Source organism: Myodes glareolus, chromosome 2, assembly GCF_982192425.1.
Source record: "Myodes glareolus chromosome 2, mMyoGla1.1, whole genome shotgun sequence".
In the NCBI taxonomy this organism is placed as follows: Eukaryota; Metazoa; Chordata; class Mammalia; order Rodentia; family Cricetidae; genus Myodes; species Myodes glareolus.
In genome coordinates, this window is record NC_142027.1 from 108,607,825 (window position 1) to 108,630,850 (window position 23,026).

Below are 23,026 nucleotides of genomic sequence, written 5' to 3' on the forward strand. Positions count from 1 at the left end.
AGAACCAGCCCTAAGGACACCACAGCCCCGCTCCCACTACTCACGAATACACCCAAACACAGTCCAGCTCTGTTCACTCTCAGAGATGTCCCAGGCAATGTGACATGAGTGACACATTGCAGCTCTGAGCCCTCTTTCCCACCTCATGCAAAGAAGGTTTTAGAACACACATAGCTAGAGGGAATCATTCAAATGTTTTGTGGTAACAGACTTCCGGGAGCCCAGCACCAGATCCGTGGCCTTTGAGGGGAGTTCAGAGGCTGCACCTAGCAGGCAGCTGGAAGTCAGTGTGGAGTGGAGCAGTGCAAGAGCTCAATGGGACTGAAGTCTAGTCACCTGTCCTGGTCCAGTCATGTGACATGTGCCAGGGCTTCTCTGATCCTTGGATTCTGCTTATGAGTGTGTGTTAAGGTTGGTGGGAGGCAGAAAGGCTCCTTCAGGAGCTAGAGTAGCTTGGGAGTCACAGTCGAGGCGAGGGAGACAGTCACCCAGGAAGCCCAGGGAAGGAACAGACTCGGCAGCAGAGAGCAGTCACGGTGAGAGTGTCCATTGGGCACTGGTTTTCCTGGGGCGCTGTGAGGCGTCCCTGAGGGGATCAAGAGGGCAAAGAGCAGATGAAGGTGGGGTCACCATATTAGGGCTGGGGACTGAATGTGTTTCCTCATCACCTCCTTTCTCATTGTGTCTGAAGTGAGCAGAAACTGACCACTTCTTTACCTATGATCATTAGAGAGAAAGACACAGACAACCAGCTTGAGAGGAAACACAGTGAGAAACAGAAGGAGGGGAGGGCAGGACTGGAGGAAATCAGGAGCTCAGGAAACAGTGATTTCAGGCTGCATAGGGAATGGGAAAGACTGGATGAGACAGGAGGTCAAGGTGGAAGAGAGGAAAGCCCAGCATGCAGAGGTCAAGGTTGTTTCTTCCAGCCAAAAATGGGGGCTGGGCTCAAGGACTCAGTCATCTTCTCAGTGACCACAAGGAAGGATCTTCTGCAACATGGGAAAGAAGAAGGCAGAATGATAAAGGAAGTTGTTGGCCACAAGGAGGTGGAGATGGGGAGGTCCTGCCCCCACTCAGTCTTCCACATGACAAGGCCCAAGGCATGTGGGTCACTTTACTGTGATTCTCTCCTGACTTTTGAGCACCCGAGGATCCCTCCACGGGGCCTCCTCTCCTTCCCGATGGCTCTGCTAATCTCATTTCTTGGAGGGATTCTGGACATGGCTTGGTTCCTGCTTCTGCTGCTGCCAGCAGCCTGCCTGCAAGCTGGTAAGTGGTGGGAACCTCACTACTGGGGACTTAACCACAGGAGGGGTGAGTGGGGCTGGGAAGAGCCGGCTGGCATGTGGAGAGGTGACTGCTCTAGGAGCCAGCCTGCCCTCTGTGCCCCAAGAGAAAGCTCATCCTCAGAGTTGGTGCAGCCCAATCTTTCCCCGTCTGTCCTGTCCCATATGTAACAGTAGGACATAGGGAGAGTCCTCCCGTGTGTCCCACACCTGCCTATGGATGACGGCTCAGGAAGCACTGGGTTGTCCATTCCATCCCCTGAAATGGCTTCAGATTCTCCCCATCCTTCTCAGGGAACTCAGCAGGATCCAACAGAGAAAGACCATATGGGTTTGACCAAAAACCACACATCTTTGGTGTCCAGGGCGACTCCATCGAGATCCCCTTCTCCTTCTACTTCCCCTGGGAGTTGGCACCGGATCCACAGATGATGATTCTCTGGAGATGGAAGAACTTCCATGGGGAATTGATCTACAGTTCTTCCTCGGGTTTCATCCATGAGCATTTCAAGGACCGGCTTGTCCTGAACTGGACAGAGCCTCAGACATCCGGAGTCCTCAAAATCCTGGACTTTAAAGAGAAGGATCAGACTGTGTACTTCTGCCGAGTTAGTCTGAAAACAACAAAGCGCAGGGAGGTGTTTCAGTCGATCGAAGGGACCCAACTCACCATCAGTCAAGGAGAGCACATCCCAGGTCAGTCCCTGGTGGCCCTGACTTCCTTGTACCATACATGTCACTAGAGATCCTACACTTCTGATCTTTCCCACAGATTCCTCTCGTGTATTCTGTCTCCCTCCCCAGAGCTCTGCCAACTTTCTCCTTCCTCTTCCCCACAACCATTCATAAGCCTTAGCTGCTCTCCCTGAGCTGCCCCCTCACTGTGCCCTCAGATCCCACCCCACTCCCGGGCCTCAGCTCTTCCCAGATGCCCAGTCTCCTGCTCCTTTCTCCCAACTGCACTACTGCCCTGCCCACCCCTGCCCTTGTTGCCTGAAATCCATGTAGGTGTGGGTGCTGTGCCAGGGTCTCTGTTAATTCCCGGTTTACACCACATCTCATGCCTTCCACCGAAGGTGCCTTCAGGTCACCATGTATACCCCTCCTCTTCTGGGTCCCCGTACCTCACCTGTATCTAAGACACATCCCTCACGTCTCCTGCCCCAGTTTCTTTTTCCCCTCCCTCAGTTTCCTCGTCTCCCTCACATTATCACCGTGATCAGGTCTTCTGGTTGCTTCACCTCCTCTGTGGCAGCTGTGACTTCAGCTTCCACACCGAGTGCACACAGACCCAGCCTAGTCACTGTGTGGGTGTTACCCCTGCCACCTGTCACCACTGCTGGGCACTCTCGTGGTCATTATACAGAGAGATGCAGAGACCAGCAGAATTCAACCCCTGCCCTAAATCATGCTGGTGACCAACAGACCCCACAAAGACCCTTTACCTCCAAGCGTCTCTCAGCTATAGACACATGGTCTCTGCTGGAGTTCACTCTATTGTTTGCCTCCTCCTATCTTGATTTTGTAGAGTGTGGATATATAGTGCAAGCATTCGTGTGTGTGTGTGTTTGTGTGTGTGTGTTGTGTGCGTGTTTGTGTGTGTGTACACATATTCCCCTTTTTGTGCTTTGGAAGACCAGAGTGCGGCACTGGAAATCCTCCTCTGGTAAGACCGACTTTATTCCCTTGAGGCAGGGTCTCTCACTGAACCTGGAGCTCACTGTTCTGGGCCAGGCTTAAGGGCTACGAAGCTGCATTGATCCTCTTGTCCCCATCTCCCATGGTCTTGTGGTTACAGGTGCTCACATGGCCTGAATTACAAATAATGGGTATGATATCTGAGGAAGGAACAACTAAGGTTAATCCCTGGCATACACACACACACACACACACACACACACACACACATTATGTTTTGCAAATTTTTAATAAAAATAAATATTTTGAAATTAAAATATAAAATTAACAGCCATATAATAATCAATTATTAGTTGCATTGCCAGTTCTCAGGGTGCAGTGATAAATGTGTTTATCACCTCCAGGTTAGACCCACCTGCCTCTCCCTGGCCATCCACTCCTCACCTTAACCCCTAAGCTGGCTCAGGATAAAGTCCACACCCAGAACTGGCCAGGCCACCTTACATCTGTGTTTCCTGTGCCTCCTACATGTTTCCCTAAACGTCCTTTTCTGAGATTTCTGTTCTTCTCAGCCTTCTCCCTCTTCCTCCTTTCCTAATTTCTCTTGGCCCTCAAGATAATCTGTCAGTGCTTGGTAGAAATCTCAAATTTAAGGCAACCATGCCCGTCTCTGCTTCAGTCAGACACACCATGGTTTCTTCTTTAGCAGGACTTCAGATGGTCCCCAAGGCCACATGCATGCTAGACCAGGGCTCTGCCATTGAGTTAACACCTCGCGGCCACAATGGGTTCTTCCATCTGTATTTTGAAAATTAATTCATTAACTGAATATTCCTGCCCATTGTTTTTAAAATATTAAAATTAATGATAAATAGACATTTTTTTCTTTCCATCTTTTAAGACAGAGTCTCCTGAGGCTGGCCTCAAACTTGCTATGTAGCTGAGGATGACCTTGAACTCCTGACCCTCCAGCCTCCACTTCCCAAGTGCTAAGATCACTAGCGTGTGTCACCACTCCTGTGTGCAGTGGCTGAGATGGGACTCAGGGACTTGTGCACACTAGGAAAGCACTCTACCAACTGATCTACATCCACAGACCCCAAAAGAAATGTGTTTATCTGACTAAAATGTCCTCATTTAGTGCAAAGAAATCACAACCAGAGGAAATATTTGCAATGAGTATTGATAAAGAACCCTGTGGTTGGTTTATTATTTTCATTTTTGCAGTCAAATTCAATAATACTTTCCTTTGCAATTTTTGTCTTCATGTCTAAGCAAAAAGACTCCTGTGACCCTCTCTCTCTCTCCCCCTCTCTCTCTCTCTGAATGAATGAAGATAGATTCTTCTCTCATGCAATACATGCAACCACAGTTTCCTCTCTCTTCTCTTCTTCCATCCTCCACATCTTCCATCTTCCCTCTCCACCAGATCCATCCGCTCTGTTTCATCTTCAGAAAAAGCCGAACAGGGCAATACAAGATACAATAAGACAAGGCAAAAGCCCTCCTATTATGATAGAATGGACAAACCAACCCAATAGGAGGAAAAGAGTCCCAAGAGCAGGCAAAAGAATCAAAGACACACCTGATCCCACTGTTAGGAGTCCCACAAAAACTCTAAATTAACAGCCATAACGTATACTTAGGGGACCTGGTGCAAACCAAGATCTGGTTTTTAGATTCTCTTGTAGAACAGCATGCATTTCTGGCCTGTCTATCCCATCCTGTTCCACTGTGTCTTCATTCCCAGTTGTACTTCCTGTTTGTGTGTGCATATGCATGTGGGTGTCTCAGTAGCGAGGTCAAAGGACTTTTGGAGTTGGTTCTTTCCTTCCAACTTGCTTTGAGGCAGGGTCTCCCCCTGTTGTGTCTCCTCACCATGGAGTGCAAGATGGCTGCCCAGACAGCCTCCCTGTGAGTCTCCCATCTCTGCCTCCTATCTCCCCAAAGCAGGACTGCAGTTGCAGATGCTCACCACATCTGGATTTTTTTATGGGTTCTGAGGGATCAAAAATCACAGCAGGTGTTTTATCTATTAAGTCTGATTCTTTATTTTTATTAATTTTTTAATTTATGTGTATGTGCGTGTCAGTGTGGTTACATATTTACATGCATGTGTCTGTGTGAACATACATGTGGAGGCCAGGTAACGACCTCAGAAACCTTTCCCTAGACACTTTATGCCTTTCAATTCTTTCTCTTTCTTTCTTTCTTTCTTTCTTTCTTTCTTTCTTTCTTTCTTTCTTTCTTTCATCCTTCTTCCCTCCTCTTTTAAGGAGGGGTGTCTTTCTCTGGCCTGGAGCTCACCAAGTGGGCAAGGCCAGCTGGCAGTGAGTCCCAGGGCCCTTCTTCCCTCTGCAGTGCTGGGATTACGTGGCGACACACACAGGTCCCTGGGGATGCAACTCAGGTCTTTGTGCTTCAGAGATGTCCTAGTTGGAGTTTCTAGTGCTGTGATAAACACTGATCAAAGCACTGGGGAGGAAACGGTTTACTGTGGCTTACATGCTCCTATCACAACCCATCATCAGGAGAAGGCTGGGCAGGAATTCCAGGCAGGAACCTGGAAGAGGAACTGAAGCAGAAGCCATGGAGGAGGGCTGCTCACTGGTTTGCTTTCTGGGCTTACTCAGCCTGCTTTGATCCAGGATTTATAGCATCCAGGACCAGCAGCCCAGACAGTGAGCTGTGCCCTCCCACATCAATCAAATCAAAAAAATGTCCTGCAGACTTGCCTGTGGGCAATTTGATGGAGGTATTTTCTCAGTTGAGGTTCCTTCCCAGATAACTACAGCGTTGTCAGATTGACACAATAACTAACCAGAGCACAGGGCAAGTGCTTTCTGACTGAGCCATCTCCTCAGTTGCTGGCCTGCCTGTTCTCCTCTCGGGACTACACTTCCTTAGTGACTCTAACCGTATCCATGACTGCGGCCGATGAGACTCTTTCCCTCTCAGCCATTACTCAATCAGACACTTCCAACAACTTTGTTTTTTGTTTTGTTCTTTTGGGACATTCTGGGAAAGAAGGTAATATATATGTATAGATATATGTGTATAGATACACACACATATGTATACACACATGTTTGCCTACACTCCCTGCCAAAATTAGGACAACAAAGGAAATTCGTTATATAAAAAGTCTGAAACTGAGTAGTAATGATGGCTGCTTCGCAAAATGAATGCGCTGTCAGCCAATAGAGAGCATATTGCTGAGTTCAAATGAAATATCATACATTGTATACATTTATACCTGAGGCAGGATCTTACTACGTAGCCCTAGCTGGCCGAGAAATTGCTATGTAGACTTGATGGGCCTTGAGTTCACAGAGATCTGCCTGTCTCTGCCTCTCGAATGTTGGGGTTTAAGGTGTGCTCCACCACAGTCAATTTTAAAGTTTTTTTTTAAGTGGGGAGGTGCAAACTTGTGGTCCCAGTGGAAGGTGGAGGCAAAGAGATTAGGAGTCTAAGGTCATTAGCTACTCAGCAAGTTCTAGGCCAGTCTGGACTACATGGACTCCATCTTTAAATAAATGTTAAGAATGGTTAAAAAGCAGTGACTTTGTGATTGTGAGGACCAAAGCTCAAATCCCATCACCCACAGAGGAAGCTGGGTGTCCCTGCAAATGCTGTGACACCAAGGAGGTGGAGGCAGGAGGATTGCACAGTTTGTCAGATTTCAGTCTAGCTGATACATGAGCCCCTATTTCATAGAGAGATGCTGTCCCTGAGGAATAGATGGAGAATGTTGCCAGAGGACACAAAAGCTTCTTCTGTCCCCACATGTATATTCAGGAACACATCTCTATCCCTCGTCTGTGTGTGTGCACTCATGTGCATGCATGTGAGTAGGTGAGTGTACGTACACTCACACAGATGCATAATATATATATATATATGCAAAAGATTTTTAGTATCATTTGCTTATTTAAATATTTCACACATTTTACAATGTATTTTCATATCTACATCAAAAGCGAGCAGTGTCTTCTGCAATAGGTTCTTACCATCTAGCTGGGGTGGGCAACCAAGAGCAATGCCAATAGTCTGTGTGGTATTGGGGCTCTGAACCTCGCTCACCAATAACGCATATGGAGGCAAGCTGTGCCTGTCACTGAGATTTTGGTTCCATAACTCACATCTAAGGAGCAGCCTTGTCCACCCTGGCAGGCTACTTCTGTTCTAACAAGGACTGTTACTAGAAAATGACTGTTTAGATCGCTGTGACTTGGAGATTGCTCTTTGTAAGAATGACATGAGCATCTGAGGACGTTCCTACCAGGAAGTAGAGTTGACATTGCTCACCCGATTCTCAGCCTCAGCATCTGTTCCCTTCTTCCTGTGTGAGCTTCCAAGAGCTGTTCCCCATCCCACATCCCCCAAAGGAGACAGGACACCCATGTCCGTCTGTCCATTCCCCATCCAAGAAGAACTCACTCTTTTCTTGAGTGTAGGGTCCGAGCCTGGGCCCTGGCAGCTCTAACAAGCAAGGCTTGGCCACCTGTCCTCAACAGGACAGTTAGAGAGACAGGTCACAGTAAAAGCAGAGGAAAGAGGTTTGCTCAGCATGATAAGATTGGGAAGAGGAACAATCTAGTGACAACCCACAAATCCATGTTTGGGATTTTGACAGGTCCTGACATGAGGTTTAGGCTTAAATAGAAGGCAAGACATATGAATAGTCAAGCCATCCCAGTTCCGGTGTGGCCACGCCCACAGTGAGCCATCATCCTCTATCTCCAGTCTCTCCTACAAGTTGATCTGAGAAGTTGTCAGAACTCTGTGAACTCTGTGGTAGACTAGTTCTTTTGCTAGATGGCACCAGGCTTCAGCCTTTTCCTTCTTCCAGCTTGAGACTCCTTGGATGACTCCAGTTCCATGGAGTCCATGCTTCAGTATCTGATGACAAAGAGTTCTGCAGAGGCATCTCTAGAACATCTTCATTCCTGCCCAGGAAGTCCCTTGCTGACTTCCTTTATCTCTTCCCAGTCCCCAGGACCACCTCTCCAAGCCCCACCACTGCAACTTCTGAAGGTCAGAAGAACGGGTATAATAAGACCCTGGATCTGGGAACCAGAGTTGGGTTGGCAGTGGCTGCTGCTGTACTCCTGGCTGGGGTTTTGGGATTGATAGTGTTTCTCACGTGGAAGAGAAGGAAAGGTAAGTTGTCCAGATTGCATGCCCATCACACTTCCTGAGTGTTTCCACAGGACAATCTGCACCAGAGTCCTCGAAGGGGATTGTTGACAGCTCAGATCCTAGGGCTCAGGTGATGGCTCAGTCAGTAAAGTGCTTACTGCGCAAGCTTGAGGATCCTTCACCACAGTCCTTGTAGTCCCGGTGCTGAGCAGGTGGGGTGTGGACAAGATCATCCCCGAGGCTGATGACTAGGTCACACTGGCCTAATTGCTGAGCCTCGGGTCCCAGTGAGAGACCCTGTCTTTAAAAACAACAAGGTGAACAGCTTTTGAGGAGCAATAGCTACGGGTGACTTCAGGCCTCCCCAGGGCAGATCCCTGACGGCCTGTTCTTGAGTCCAGAGTCAGGCTCTGAGGTTTCTGCTTAGAGTAGCTGGGGTCTTTTTGTTGCTGTTGTTTCAGTTTGGTTGACTGCAGGCCTGCACTGCTAACCCCACCGGGAATCTGCTTTAAGCCGGTTCCCCACGTGAGGCTCTGAGGGTTCAGTTTGTGAACCGCACAGTCCAGTCACAAAGTCAGTTCTTCTCTGTTGACTCGGTCATTTCATCATCAGAGGAGAAAGGGCCTACCCAGAGGAAGCCAGGGTAGGAAAGCAGAAGGGACTGGAAGTCGCCTCAGCTCAGCTCTATTGATTGCTCCACTTCCCAAAGTTTGACTTGGAACGGAAACCCCAAAATAGATGAACATCCAGTTTCTCAGTAACTGTGGGTGATGGGAGAGGCGTCCCAAGGGCTGAGTGTTCATTTTGGAAAGAGCTGTGGTGTTGACAGACATGGTCAGAGGAGAGACAGGAGGGTAGAGGAGCTCTCAGAGAAAGAAAAACTATATAGAATGGCAAAGAATAAATAATGACAGAAGAGGCAGAGATGGCTCAGGAGGTCAAGACACTGGACATGCTAGAACATACAGGGCAGAAGGAAAGAACTGAGTCCTGTATGTTGTCCTCTGACACAGGCATGTCATGGCCTGTGCACACTCATACACATGGTAAATAAATATAACACAATTTTAAAAAAAATGACAGTACTGTGATCCACACCTCAGTCTGTGCACCGGGGTAGGGGCAGCAGGATCTTGACTCCATGAGAATTTATCTCAATCCCTCTCCCTTCCACAGAATAGCCAGGAAAGTGCTGGGAATCACGCAGGACACTTTGGCCTTCCAGGAAAGGGAAACCATGTCAGGAACTCTTGAGTAGTGTGGTGCTGGTAGAGGAGGCAGGAGATGACAGAGGGAACCTTGTAAGTCAGGTCCCCAAGCCTCTGGTACCAGAGGCATAACCAAGAGGCCACCTCAGCGCCCTGCTATGATGACATCAGCTTGTGTGGAAGGTCTCAGATGGAGTTCAAGAGGGTCACCAAGACAGGTCACTGGGGACGAAGGTGTTTACTAAGAGTTATCAATGCCACGGACAGTCAGAAAGGTAGACAGCAGCATGACAGGGGCTCTAAGAGATGTCAGGCCCCACCAATATGGCAGGGGCTCTAAACAGGAAAGGGGGGCTCTTTCTTTATCCTTCTGAGGATGGGGGTGGTTTCACTGCACAAGCCTGAACCAGAAAGGAGGGAAGAAATGGGGCAGGATATGTGGCCACTAATGCTCTATGACGTGAGTCACTCCCCAGGAGGAAACCCTGGGGCTGGGTGGAAGTATGTCAGCTGGAGAGTCACAGTATCTCAGGAGTGAATCTGTGAGAGGTGAAGGGCGGTGCTGTGGCCTGAGCAGCTGCTGGACTCTAACCTTACAGTCGTAGCGTGTAGAGGACAGACTGGAGGTGCCAGGCTGTGTCAGTTACCACTGGGGCTGCTCATGGACACGAATGGCCAGTACAGGAAAATTTCGAAGTAAAAGCTCTCAGACTCTGTGACTAACCCCGTGTGGTAGTGCGTGTCTGTAAGTCCAGTGTGTGGAAGGTGCAGGCAGGAGGATCAGCATTCTAAGTCTTCCTTGGGTGCAGAAGATCTCAAACAAACAAAAACAGACACAGGGACCAGAGAACAGGAACAAGTCTCGTTTGCTGAAAAACAGTTTGATGAAACCACCACGCCGTATGGGGACTGAAGGAGGAAGTCTGTCTGAGGGTGTGCGATGGCACTCACTTTTCCTCTGCTGTGATAAAAATGTTATGATCAAAAGTACCTTGTGGAAGGAAGTGGTCTCGCTTGCAGCTCCAAAGCAAGGTTAATAATGGCAGGGCAGCTGAAGCAGGACACTGAGGGGTCACATCTCAACCACATGCAGAAAATGCAGAGAAAACAGAAGTGAGGTGGAGCAATACGTTCTCAAAACGCATCCCCAGTGACACACACACCTCTTCCAGAAGGCTGCATGTTCTATAACCTCCTAAATGTTCCATAACCTCCCCCAATATGACCAAGGGTTCAAACAGGTGAGCCTGTGGTGCAGATTCTTCATTCAAATTCACACAGGGATAGACGGAGCAGCTGAGTCAGTGATATATTTAAAGTGCCTGTGTGGATATGACAAAGCTCGGCTAAAATATAAATAAATGATAAAATGTGTATTTATAAGTCAAAAGGAAGACACAGAGAGATGGCTCAGGAGTTAAGAATATGTGTTGCTCTTGCAGAGACCCAGAACTCATATGGAGCAGGTCACAACCTCCTGTGCATCCAGTGCTCTCTCCTGGCCTTCTTGGGCTTGGGAACACAGTTACCACACACAATCTCACACAGAAACACACACAATCACACACACATATATACACACACACAAATAAAACAAATCTTTAAGACTATAATGTAAAACACTTGGAGAAAAAGAGTAAGGAGCTGAAGGACTTGTTCTCCAAAACACTGTGGGTGACGTTGTCAAAGGAAAGAGGAAGCAGGTGAACAGAGAACATCTCATTTATAAAATGGAAAAAACAGTCAAGAGTCTATACCAGGGGCTGGAGGGATGGCTCCGCAGTAAAGAGCACTGGTTGCTCTTGCAGAGAACCTGAGTTCTGCTCCCAGCACCCACATCAGGCAGTTTACAACCAACTGAACCTCCAGCTCCAGGCCTACTGGAAGCTCTCCTGAATCCACAGGCATCTGCTCTCATGTGCATCTACCCCAAAACATGCACACATCATTTTAAAATTCTAAAACCAAAATCAAACTAAACAAAAATGATAAAAGCTACAGTAGCTAAATAAATATTTTTTTTAAACAGCTACAGTTGCCCTCAGAGCGTAAAAGGTGTCGGTGTCCAACCTCGGAGCCACAGGGTGGAGGGAACCGACTCCTGAAAGATGTCCTCGACATCCACACGGACTGTGACACAACCCCTACCATGAAATAGGTGGCAATGAAAAAGCTATTAATTAAAACAGCACAATATGCACCAAGACACACAGACCAGTAGAGTAAAATACAGTCCAGAAGGGGGCGGGTCCTAAGGGCACAAAAATGAAGCCTGAAGAACACAGTGTAGACCAGAGTAGACAAACAGGTGCAGGAGTCAAGGGGAACTCGAGGTTAGGTGAAGAAACAAAGGAGACAGGGGTGGGGCCTGAATCTGGCAGGGATTTGGGGAAGGGGTTGCTGTGTAGGACAGCAGCCCAGCAGAGGTAGTTCAGGATCTTCCCTCACTGTCTGGGGCAGTTTCTTTGTTCCCCTGTCCTCTGAAGGAGCTGAACATGGAGGACAGCTGAGGAGCAGATGGACAATCAGCACAGATGTCACACTGACACTGTCTCTTCCCCCACAGGCCAGAGGACTAAAGCCGAAACCCCAGCCAGGTGAGCGCCATGCTGTCCTCTGCAAGAGCAGCCAGTGCTCTTGCCCACTGAGTCATCTCTCCAGCCCCTTCAAATGGCATTAGAGGAGCAATGGAGAACCGCACACAGGGCTCTGCACATCTCCCCACCCCTGACTCATCCTGACTGCTTCCTCCATGACGCCATGCTCTTCAGGGCCACCAGCTTCACACACTGACAAGGGGTGCAGCAGAGTCTCAGGGAGTCTCCTTCCCAGAACAGCCCCCACCCCAGGCCTCATGGGGTCTTTCTCCTTCTCTCCTTCCATTTCCTAGGTTTCCCTCTCTGTGGCTCTGGCTCCTCTGCCTGGATCCCACCAGCTCTCCCATCTTTCCCTTTCTTCCCTCTGTCTTTCTCTGTGGTCAGTGAGCCCCGCTCCCCAGGAATTCTTTGTTCTAGATCTTCCACATCTCTTGCCCTTCTCTCTTCACCTCCCAACCTCTCTGCCCTTCTCTCCTGTCTTTTCTTTTCCTTACTGCACATGGCCTGCTCTGAGCCTTCGTTTGTTCTGAGAAAGGGTCTCAGATTGGACTGACTGGCCTTGAATTAGTAGCCAAGGATGACCTTGAATTTCTGATCCTTTCACCTCCACCTCCCAACTGTTGGAATGACAAGCATCATACCACACCCGGTTTATGAGGGGCTGGGGATAGAACCCAGGACCATGTCAATTAATGCAAGTACTCTGAGAGCAACACTGCATCCCCAGCTCCTCCCTCTTTCCTCTCCCTGTGGCTTCTTTGGCCAAATTCCCTTCCTCCAGTCTGATCTCAGGTCCATTCTTCCACGAACTTAGCCTGAGCACCTACCGAGATCTGAAATTTTTCTGCCTTCTAGTTTTAATAAAGGTAGTGAGAGAGGATAGCGTTGGTTCTTCTTCCTATTTCTAGTCTCTGTTCCTGCCCAGTGTAAGGCGGTTTCCTAGAGTGACTCACCTTCAGCTAGTGCTGAGAGACCTCGGCCAGGACCCCTTACCAATGGCCTCTCATTCCTCTTCCAGAGAAGGTCGAACACTAACATGCCCATCGTGAGTCATTGAGGATGGCAGAGACCACTCAAAGGGAACCAGCTTCTAGTGTGTGGCATGTGTGTGCTCGAGTGTGTGCATGCATGCATATGCACAAGCACTCATGCACATGCACATGTGTGTGTTCTCAGGTGTCATCTACTTTAGATAATTATTTTTATTGCATTTTACTTATTTGTGTGCATGTGTATATATGTATGTGTGGGTATGAGCTTGTCACAGCACACATGTGGAAAACAGAGGACAACTTCTGAGAGCTGTCTTTTTCCTTCCACCTTGTGGATCCCTGGGATGACATCAGGTTGTCAGTCTTAATGGCATGGCCTTATCCACAGAGTCATTTCACCTGACCCCACTTGGGTTTTGGGTTTTTGTTTTGTTTTGTCTTGTTTGAGACAGGGTCTCACTCTGGTCTGGAACTCACTTAGACATGGTTGGTTGACCAGTGAACATCCAGAGTCCCCCTGTTTCTATCTCCTGAGCACTGAGAATACACTACCATGCCCAGTTCCGTGTGTGTTATTACATGTTATTGTATGTGTGTATATGTACAGTGCACATGTGCCCGTGTGTATAGAAGGCAGAAATCAATGGTGTTCTTTTTCAGTTTCTCTCCATTCTATTTTGTGTTCCTGCGTGTATATTGTATTTGTGTGTGCACTTGTGCATGTATGTGGAGGTCAGAGGTCTATGTCGTGACTCTCCTCAGTGTCTCCCACCTTTATTTAATATTTATTTTGAGACCTTTATAGAAAGGTCTCTCACTAACTGAAGATCATCAGTTTGGCTGGGCTGCGCAGACAAAAGCTCCAGGGATCCACCCATCTCCCCCACACCCTCCAGGGACATTGTATCCAGAATATTTTGTTGTTGTTTTGAGTTTTTGAGACCGGATTTCTCTCTGTAAACACCCCTGGCTGTCCTGGAACAAACTTTGTAGACCGGATTGGCCTCAAACTCACAGAGTGCTGGGTTTAAAGCATGCACCACCACTGTTTGACTGACTGTGCCTAGCATTTTTTATATGGGTCCTTGGAGATCTAAATTTGGTCCTCATGTTTGGGAAGCAGGCCCTTTGCCAACTGAACCATCTCTCCAGCCTCCACTTCATCTTCTGAGAGAAGGTCTTTCACTGAATCTAGAGCTCATCTATTAGTCCAGGCTACTGAACTCCAGGGACTTCTCTGCCTGTCTCTGCTTCTCCAGCATCCAGCTGTAGGTGGGTGGGCTCTGGGGTCTGAAGTCAGGACGTCATGTGTATGTGACAAGCACTTTACTAACTGGGCCATCTCTCCAGCCCAGCAACTAATGTCTTAATTCTTTCTTGTCCAGCCTCTAATCTGTTGCCCATCTTGTTCTCATGCAGGGAACTCATTGAAAACACTGAGAAATATGAGAAAGTTGAGCCCAAAGGTAAATTCTGCCAGCTTCCTGTTCTACACTTGGCTCTGCCTTCTTCTCCCAAGACCATGCACTTACACAAGCATTCCCTCAGTGTTTTCGCCTCTCCCTCCCCCACCCTGTCCCTCCCTCACCCTGTCCCTCCCAAGTAACCAAGGTCCTCACCTCACCATCTGTCTCCCTTCCTGTCACACACCTTGACTTCAGAACTCTGTGTTCCTTTATCTCTAGGACGACGTATGGACCCCAACGAGAACCCCAAGGTAAGCAATTCAGACTCAAGTCTGAAGGAAGTAAAGGGGTATTGATGGAGGCAGAAGGTTGGAGGTCAAAGGTGTGGGAGGGACACTCAGGCTGTCGCTGCTGCTTTATGGGAGCCTCAGTTGCACTGCTGCTATCTAATGCCTTGTCCCCCCACCCCTGCAGGACAACAACATCGTGTATGCCTCCATTGCCCCCTCAAGCTCAACCTCCCCAGGAACACCAGCCTGCCCACCTGTCCATGAGAACCCCCAGGAAGAGACTGTATACTCCATCGTAAAGGCCAAATGAGCGGGTCTGGGTGACCATCTCAGAGTCACCTTTGCTTCTAGTAGGAAGACTCCCAGCTTCCACTGATGCCCACAGAGTCAGACGCGCACAAGTCACAGATACCCATGGCCAGGACAGAAATTCACACGTCAGAAACTCAGAGAAACTAAGAAACTCTCAGTTCCCTTTCCTAACCTGCTAGGCCCTTTTCATACAAATAAAAAGGTCCACAGAATTTGCCTAAGTCAATCTAATTAAGGGTCACTGGTGTGACCCTTAACTTCTGGCCCTCTGAGAGCCCCTCCTCTATCACTTTTTTCTAGTGGCCCAAGGCAGGGGATGCCCCAACTGCTGGCAGCTGTCCACACGATGTTCACCCACATCTGTGAGTATAAAGACCAGCACACACTGTGACTGGTCCCCATGCACCACCGCACAGGACATCAGCAATAGCCCTAGAGAGATGGCGTGAGACAGGGAACTGAACACCAGATGGTTACGGTGTTTTCCAAAGGTCAACTCACTCCCAGGAAGGAGAGCCAGGACTTACAGACATGCTGTCCTGGAGGTTCCCCAGGTCTGGGTCTCCGCCATAGAGACAGGACAGGAAGCACACCTCAGCAGTAGCCAGAGACCGGCTTTATTGACACGGGCTGCACAGCTCTGACTAGAACCACTTGGCAGGGCAACAACCCCGAATTCATCAGATGCTCAAGAACGCTGAGAGACAGACAGCAGTAGGAGGACCAGAGCATGCTACTCCTCAAAAAGGGCCGCCAGGAACTCCTCAGAACTGTCCCTCTGCTGCGAGTCCCCTCCCTCCTCTGGCTCTCCAATGTCTTCCATGAGTTGCTCCAAGTCCAGGTCACTGGAACCATCATCTTCAGGGGGAAAACTAGCTGCCTCCTGTGTCAGGGGCTCCTGAGGTCCAGGACCTTCCTTTCCCATAGGACGAACCCCATGCTGAGCTGGTGGGATAGGGCACTCTGATTCAATTTTAATTTCTTTCTCTTCAGGTAAGTTGATTGCTGAGGCCTTACTTTCAGGAGCCTTAAATTTCTTTTTAGGGCCTAAAGAAAACAAAGTTGAAAGTCTCTTTATGTTAACCTATCCTGATGTCTTACAACCTAGACTTCTTAATTCTTATGCTTAAAGCATCTGAAAGGACAATTCCATCAGAATGTGGAATATAGGCTTTCGGGTCACACATGGGCTCTAGCCTCCTGTCAGCTGTGTATTCAGCATGGGTCCTGAACAAGTCTGAAACCTCTGAGTCTTTGGGCTGTGTATGTGAAATGTCAGGGGGCTGGAAAGATAGCTCAGGAGTTAAAAGAACTTGCTGCTCTTGAAGAAGACTGGGTTTCAATCCCAAGGCTCACATAGTAGTTCACAACCATCTGTAACTCCAGTTCCAGAGGATATGACACCCTCTTCTGGCCTCTGTGAGCCCCAAGCATACATGTGGTACACAGGCATATATGCAAGCAAAATACCCGTACACATAAAATTTTTAAAAAAATAAATAAATGTTTGAAATCTAAGGCCTATTCCATGAGATGGAACCCATACCTGGCACTGTTAAAGGGTCCAAGAACTTGTGTGTAGACAGATCTTAGGCCCTAAGGGAAAATCCAGTACCATTATTCTACTTAATGGACATGGAATTACTACACACCTCTCAAGGCTCAAGGATGTTTGAGAAAGAAGGGGAAATACAAAAGGTTATTTTCTGAACCCAACAGTGCAGTTGCACATATTAACTTAGTGATTGTGACAGCAGGCATAAGATCTGTGCAAACTTAAGCCAGATACAAATTCAATATGGAAAGGGCCTAAACTCGCACTACTGGCTGAAAAGCTACTGGCATTTTTAAAATAAGATTTAATTTTATTTTATGTGTATGGGTGTTTTGCCAGTACCCAAGGGGGTCAGAAGAAGGTATGAGATCCCCAGGAACTAGAGTCATGGATGGTTGTGAGCCATCATGTGAGTGTCAGGAACTCGGTCCTCTGGAAGACCAGCCAGTGCTTGATTGAGTTTGATATCTGATGAGAGAGGGAAAGTAATTGTCTTTAGTGGTATGACTGACCCCTGATAAGTCAACCACACTCCAAGCCAGGCCCCACTCCCAAGACTAGCTAACTGGACTTGATGGGGTGAGGAGAAGAAGAAAACTCATGTTTGTGAGGTTAGAAAGAGGAGGAGGAAGAGTGTAGATATAGGAGACGTCGAAGGGCGAACACAAAGTACACTGTATGAAATTCTCTAGCTGGGCAGTGCTAACACATTCCCTTTAATCCCAGCACTCAAGAGGCAAAGGTAAGGCACACGTATCTCTGTGAGTTCAAGGTCAGCCTGGTCTACACAGTGAGTTCCCAATCAGCTAGGCTACACAGTGAGACCAAGTCAGTGAGATGGTTCAGTGAGAAACCCACGTGGTAGAAGGATAGAACTGACTCCCAAAAGGAGAGATCTGCACCATGGCATGCACACATGCACACACACACAAATGGTTCAGTGTAAAATGTCAAACATCTAGTCATGGAACCACTGAAAGGTGTAGCAGGAACATCATGGCCTGGAACTCAGAGAGTTGCCTGCCTCTGCTTCTTGAGTGCTGGGATTAAAGGTTTTCCATACTATAACCGACCACAATTAAGTTTATAAAGAATGTTCTAGGTTCAATCTTTTATTCAAAATTTCATTTATCTTCCTTCTCCTCTTTCTCTCTTCTTTCGGTATTTTTGAAAAAGAGTCCCACTCTGTAGCCCAAACTAGCCTCAAACTCATATATAACACAGGACAGTCTCAGCGTCACAATCTTCCTACTGCAACACAAACACATGAAGAGTTGTAGAACTGCTCAGAAATGACCCAGGGAGGAGAGATGCAGACAAGGACTTTAGTCCCCACAGCTTTCAAGTCTCTGAGCCATACCTGGATGGTCCAGGTCTGAATTCCCCTGTTCTTCTTTCCCTCCCAATATGGGTCCAGGAGGGACTATGGACTCATTGCCTGGAGACTTCTTCATAGTCTTCTCTTTTGGAGTCTCATCTCGTCCTCCTGCTGGGCCCAGGCATAAAGAAAATGTGTCGTTATCTTAGCAAGGCAGATGGTGGCCATGCATTTAGCTTCTGCCTTGTTCACATCTCCGCCCACTCTCAGTCTAGCAGGCTTCCTCAGTGGCTTCCAGTTCTACCCATCTTGACATTGCTGCCCCAGGGTTTTCTCCCCACTATGGCTCTCCTCAGAACCATCCTTCTCCAAGAAATCAACCTTGGTAACCAGCACAGCTACTGGAAAACACTTGCTCTTGGCTTCTGCCCTCCCTACCTGTGGGACTTGTAGTGATATTTCATTTGTATTTTAATAAATAAATGTTGCCTGAAGATCAGAGAGTAAAACAGCCACTCTGGTCAGCCTTAAAGACAAGGCAGTGGTGACACACACCTTTAATCCCAGTAGCCATACTAGTTTGCCTTAGAAACCAGGCAGTAGTGGTTCATTACTTTAATCCCAGAACTAGAAAGGAATATAAGATGGGAGGCGACAACTCTCAGTCAGACTCATTCTGAGGATTCCTGGAGGCAGGATCGCCATTTCAGACTGAGGTAGAGGTAAGAGCAAGTGGCTAGCTGTTTTGCTTTTCTGACCTTCAAGTTGAACCCCAATATCTGTCTCTGGGTTTTTATTAATCATGCTACAGGGACTTGCCCCTTTCTGGCTGTCTTCCTTACCTCTTGACTTGGCTTTTTTGGTCTGTATTGTAGCTGGCTTGGGTCTAGGCAAAGCTGAGTTCTTCAATAGGGAAAGAACAGAAAAAGATAAATTGAAACACAAAACTCTTTCTGAAAACTGAGGAGGCATTTAGTCATGTGAATCCCATGCCAACATGAAGAACTGAGTTCAATCTCCAGAATACACATAAAAAAGCTGTGTATTGAATCCAAGGCCAGCCTGATCTACAGAGTGAGTTCCAGGGCCCAAAACTGTTACACAAAGAACCCTGTCTCAAAAAACAAACAAACAAAAAAGCTGCATGTGATGGGGCATGTTTGTAATCCCAGCACCAAGGATATGAAAACAGGTGCATCCTTGGGGCTTGTTAGCCAACCTACTAAATGGACAAACTCCAGACCTATCTCAAATACCAAGGAGAATGGCACCTGAAGATGACACCTGAGATGACCTGTGGTCTCCACATGCATTTGCACATACATGTGTGCACACCTACATGCACATGTACCTGCACACGCATTCTCTTTTGTGTAGAGGAGGGCTAGATAATAATAGTGGGCTTCAGAAAATTAGATGAGGTTTGACTGCAGCCTGGTGCAATTTAAATCTATAGCTGGACAGAGAAATTATGTGGTCACCTTCCTATTCCATTTAGTACCAGTCAATGAAAAGACTGAATGCATAAGAAAAAGGAAATTAAGCTGGTGGGTGGGAGAGATAAACTAAAAACTGTGAGATGGCTCAATGGCTCCAAGCCTGACAACTTGAATTCAACTGGAGGGACCCACGTGGTAGAAAAAGAGAGCCAACTCCCTCAAACTGTTCTCGGGAATGCATTCACACCCCCAAGGAAAAAAAATTTACAAAAAAAGGTAAACTAAAAGAGAAAGTGAAAATGCACGTTTCAGAGTGAGGCTAAGAAAATGGGTGGCATTCCACACAGAAGGAGGGGAAAGGCAACTAGAGGTTTCCTGAAATTACATAAAGGACCAAAGAAACACAGCACAAACTGAGACTATGATCAAGGAGTTCCACAATGAGGAAGGAAAGTTTCCCTTCCTGGAGATCCTCAGGGTGAGGCCAGGGTCAGTGCCCAAGGCTGCATGGTTCACAGGGACCGCGAATCTATGCCAACCACATCCCTTCAGGAACCCCAGGAGAAACGTCACAAGAATGTCCTCTGAACCAGTATTTAAAGCTTTACTTTCTTCTTTTCTTTCTTCTCCTTCTTCTCCTCTGAGTCCTTCTCTTTCTCCAGACAAGACTCGGGGCTGTTGGACTCACGGAGTGCCAGATCTAGACGAGGGAAATGATAGACTATGTGTCCAAGATGCACTAGGTGAGGTGGAGGTGATTTCAAGAAATCCATCTTCCAGCTCCACCTCTGAATCCTCGGAATGGTTCCCATGTCACCACGGTTCCACTTATCACTGCTTACACACCCTGTCTCACCCTCTCCTCACCCATCCGTCCGAGTCACATCACAAGACCTCCCACTAGAGAATCTGGAATGGCGCGGACAATGCATGCTTGGACCTGTGGGGAGAAGGGGGCTCTCCACTCTCCCACCCCTACACTCCTACCTTTACCTTTCCCTTCCTCAATGCTGTCAGATTCATTGTAGCGACTCAGAAAACCAAACAAGTTAACCCGCTCCTGGGGAACCAAGAAACAACAGTGTCACATACCACCCTCCCAGACACACCACCCTCCCAGACACAAGTGTCACCCACCACCCTCCCAGGTCCAGATTTTCTGCCCTATCTTCTAGATTCCAGTTATGACAAAATCTGCATTCACTTTCCAATCCACTTTCACTTGAAATAATCACATTAGCTTTATCCAAACTTTTAATGGAGATTAATTATAACCTCTTTTTTAGTATAATCATGATGGAGAAAGTAACGAGGAAAGAGAAATTCACATGTTATTCTCTACCCACCCCTACTCCTTCTAGAGGAATTTGAGAGAAAAACTGTTTGGGCTGAGAGAAGACATCCCCTGTCCAAGGATGGGGAAAGGAGTGGCTGGGCTAGGGATCAGGGAAACCTGGCAGGAAGGAAAGGGTGAGCTCCAAGACAAGAGCTGCAATGGGGAAGGTCACCAGTTCCCTGTCGTGCGGCAACAGGAGGAGTGGGCTCCCTTTGGATCCAATGGGACCCAGCATGTGGGCTGAACACTCGCCCACCTGGATATTGATCTGTTTTGCCTTGTGAGCCATCGTTATGGCTGCCTCCAGTTTCTGGCTGTAGTCCTTGTTCCTGCATTTTTTCTAAAATAGAAGGTTAGAATTCATAATAAATATATATCTTAAAAATAGTCAACATAGAAATTCTCAAATAACTAATAATTCTTGAAATTCTTCAACTTAGGGCTGGAGAGATGGCTCAGCAGTTAAATATTGCTCTTCCAGAGGACCCAAGTTCAGTTCTCAGCATCCACATCAGGCAACTAATAACCATCTTAAGTCCAGCCTCGGGGGATTGGAAGCTTGAACATGCATGCATGTGCACATACCGTAATTAAAAATAAAAATAATTTTTTTAAAAAAATTAATCAATAATAATAATATTAGAAGAGTGACTGCAGCATATCACTACCCACCAGACATTATCTCTTTTTTTTTTTCTTTCTTTCTTTCTTTTCTTTTTTTTGAGACAGGATCACACACTGTAGCTCAGGCTAGCCTGGCACTCACTACAGCCTATTGGCCTCAAACTCACAGTGACTCCCTGGCCTTAGCTTCCTGCATGTTGAATTATAAATGTGAATCACCACACCTGACTTAGACATTATCTTAGCTACAGGTGCTTAGCTGTCAGTTCTTGGTACTGACAGGACACTCTGTTTTTAATCTTTTAGGGCTCAGAAACAACACTCCCTTTCCCAGAAAACCTCTGACATTTTGGTGCCCTCTCCACGGTGGATCACACAGGAATTTGAAGGAAAAGAAGACCCAAATTCAGGTGACTTCACTTTTTAGCTTCTCACAAGTTCCTCTGAACCCAGCAGTTTAATGCTCATAGTTCAGTTGAATAGGAGGCATACAACAAACATCTCTTCTCCCAGCTCCACAATTCTAAAGATCATCTCATTGTGTCACAGGATCTCTGCTCACTTTGAGTTAATTAAACCCAAAATGATTACAGGGATTATACATGCTTCTCAGTTAGGGAAAACTAAAGACAAGGTTTGGGGACAATTATTTGGTTGTCACAACTAGAAGAGGGCAAGAAATAGGGTAGAGGATGCTGCAGTGTTCAGGGATCTTGCTAACACCTGCATGCAGAACAGATGTAGCCAACAACTACAAGCAGAACAGGTGCAGCTAACACCTGTATACAGAATAGGTACAAGTGAGGCTGGAGAGATGGCTCAGAGGTTAAGAGAGAGCACTAACTGTTCTTCCAGAGGTCCTGAGTTCAATTCCCAGCAACCACATGGTGGCTTACAACCATCCATAATGAGATCTGGTTCCCTGTTCTGGCCTGTAAGCAGGCAGAACATTGTATATACAATAAATGTTTTTAAAAAAATTAGGTACAAGCTAACACCTGCAGATTATCTGGACTAAGATGCCCACAGTGCTGGGACTGTGAAACTCTGGGTTAATCTGGGCCTAACAGCTACAACTCCCAAACTGACTCAGAACATGGTATGGTGGAGCTTGCCCATAATCCCAGGATTTAGGAGGCTGGGGACAAGAGGATCAGAAGTTCAAGGTCATTCTTGACTACATAGTGAATTCCAGGCCAGCCTGGGGTATGAGACCTTCTCTTAAAAAACAAAAACAAAAACAAAAAACCTGTTCCCTGTATCACAAAAGATGCCCAAAGTTTGCTCACCACTTTGGATAGCTCCAGGGACAGTTCCTGGAAGTTCTTCAACATGCTTACTGGAATCCATGCACGAGAAACTGTTTCTCCAAAATATGTCACATGGTACTTGGACTGTAACAAAAGATAAGACTTGAGTTCCTGCCCTTCTCTCTGCTTTTCCCTTGTCAGAAATGGTAGAGAAATGTGGAGGTGGGAAGTCACAGGGAAGATGCTGGAGCTCATATCCTCCCTGAGTGCTGGCTCACCTACCCTGTTCACTCCACTGTTCCTCTACTCTGACCTCAGGGATCCCAGGAAACACGTACTGGACAAAACAAAGATGCCCTCCTAGGCAGAAAATGGATCTCAATACAAATTCATTTCTCTATGTGTCTATCTTCCTTCATATCTGTCACTCTTGTTAAGTGTCTGCTTCCACGTGTCTACTAGACAAATCTAACTCTAAATATGTTAGGGTGGCTATGCCGCTGCTCCGACAAAAACCAGGAAACTCACCGGCAGGGAATCAAGATGAGATGCAAAAAGAAAATACTCCCCCAGGTCAGGATCAGGTTCTATCATGCCTGGCCACCTGGGGAAGAGGAATGGAATGGAGAG

General features: G+C 47.3%; 2 protein-coding genes across 7 annotated transcripts in view; one reads left to right on the forward strand and one right to left on the reverse strand.

Annotated features, from left to right (window-relative positions):
- The first annotated feature begins 277 nt into the window (after positions 1-277).
- On the forward strand, positions 278-15,086 carry LOC148123131 (paired immunoglobulin-like type 2 receptor alpha). The gene is made up of 7 exons (XM_087903474.1): positions 278-1,272; positions 1,584-1,985; positions 7,920-8,090; positions 11,844-11,874; positions 14,286-14,332; positions 14,552-14,583; positions 14,747-15,086. Exons 1-7 carry the CDS (start codon positions 720-722, stop codon positions 14,870-14,872), a joined length of 1,362 nt encoding a protein of 453 aa, XP_087759600.1. The 5' UTR covers positions 278-719; the 3' UTR covers positions 14,873-15,086.
- Positions 15,087-15,468: 382 nt separating this feature from the next.
- The window catches only part of Zcwpw1 (zinc finger CW-type and PWWP domain containing 1), a 33,515-nt gene continuing 25,957 nt past the window's right edge, over positions 15,469-23,026 (reverse strand). For 4 of the 6 annotated variants that reach the window (XM_087903473.1, XM_087903471.1, XM_087903472.1 and 1 more), the window contains exons 10-17: positions 22,925-23,000; positions 22,436-22,540; positions 20,779-20,862; positions 20,180-20,246; positions 19,795-19,886; positions 18,590-18,650; positions 17,790-17,918; positions 15,469-15,921 (exon numbers count right to left, since the gene is read on the reverse strand). In XM_087903473.1, coding sequence (XP_087759599.1) covers positions 15,608-15,921; positions 17,790-17,918; positions 18,590-18,650; positions 19,795-19,886; positions 20,180-20,246; positions 20,779-20,862; positions 22,436-22,540; positions 22,925-23,000 — 928 coding nt within the window. In that variant the 3' untranslated portion in view covers positions 15,469-15,607. Of the gene's footprint in view, positions 15,922-17,525; positions 17,681-17,789; positions 17,919-18,589; positions 18,651-19,794; positions 19,887-20,179; positions 20,247-20,778; positions 20,863-22,435; positions 22,541-22,924; positions 23,001-23,026 lie in introns of those variants that run through there. The other 2 variants (XM_087903470.1, XM_085682759.2) reach the window with 2 other exon arrangements.

What these genes read in the sequence shown, in the direction of transcription:
- LOC148123131 (XM_087903474.1), top strand. Translation starts at nt 720, where the DNA reads ATGATCATTAGAGAGAAAGACACAGACAACCAGCTTGAGAGGAAACAC. An exon ending in AGCAGCCTGCCTGCAAGCTG is followed by an intron (nt 1,273 to 1,583) that starts GTAAGTGGTGGG and finishes CATCCTTCTCAG; the next exon opens with GGAACTCAGCAGGATCCAAC. An exon ending in TCAAGGAGAGCACATCCCAG is followed by an intron (nt 1,986 to 7,919) that starts GTCAGTCCCTGG and finishes ATCTCTTCCCAG; the next exon opens with TCCCCAGGACCACCTCTCCA.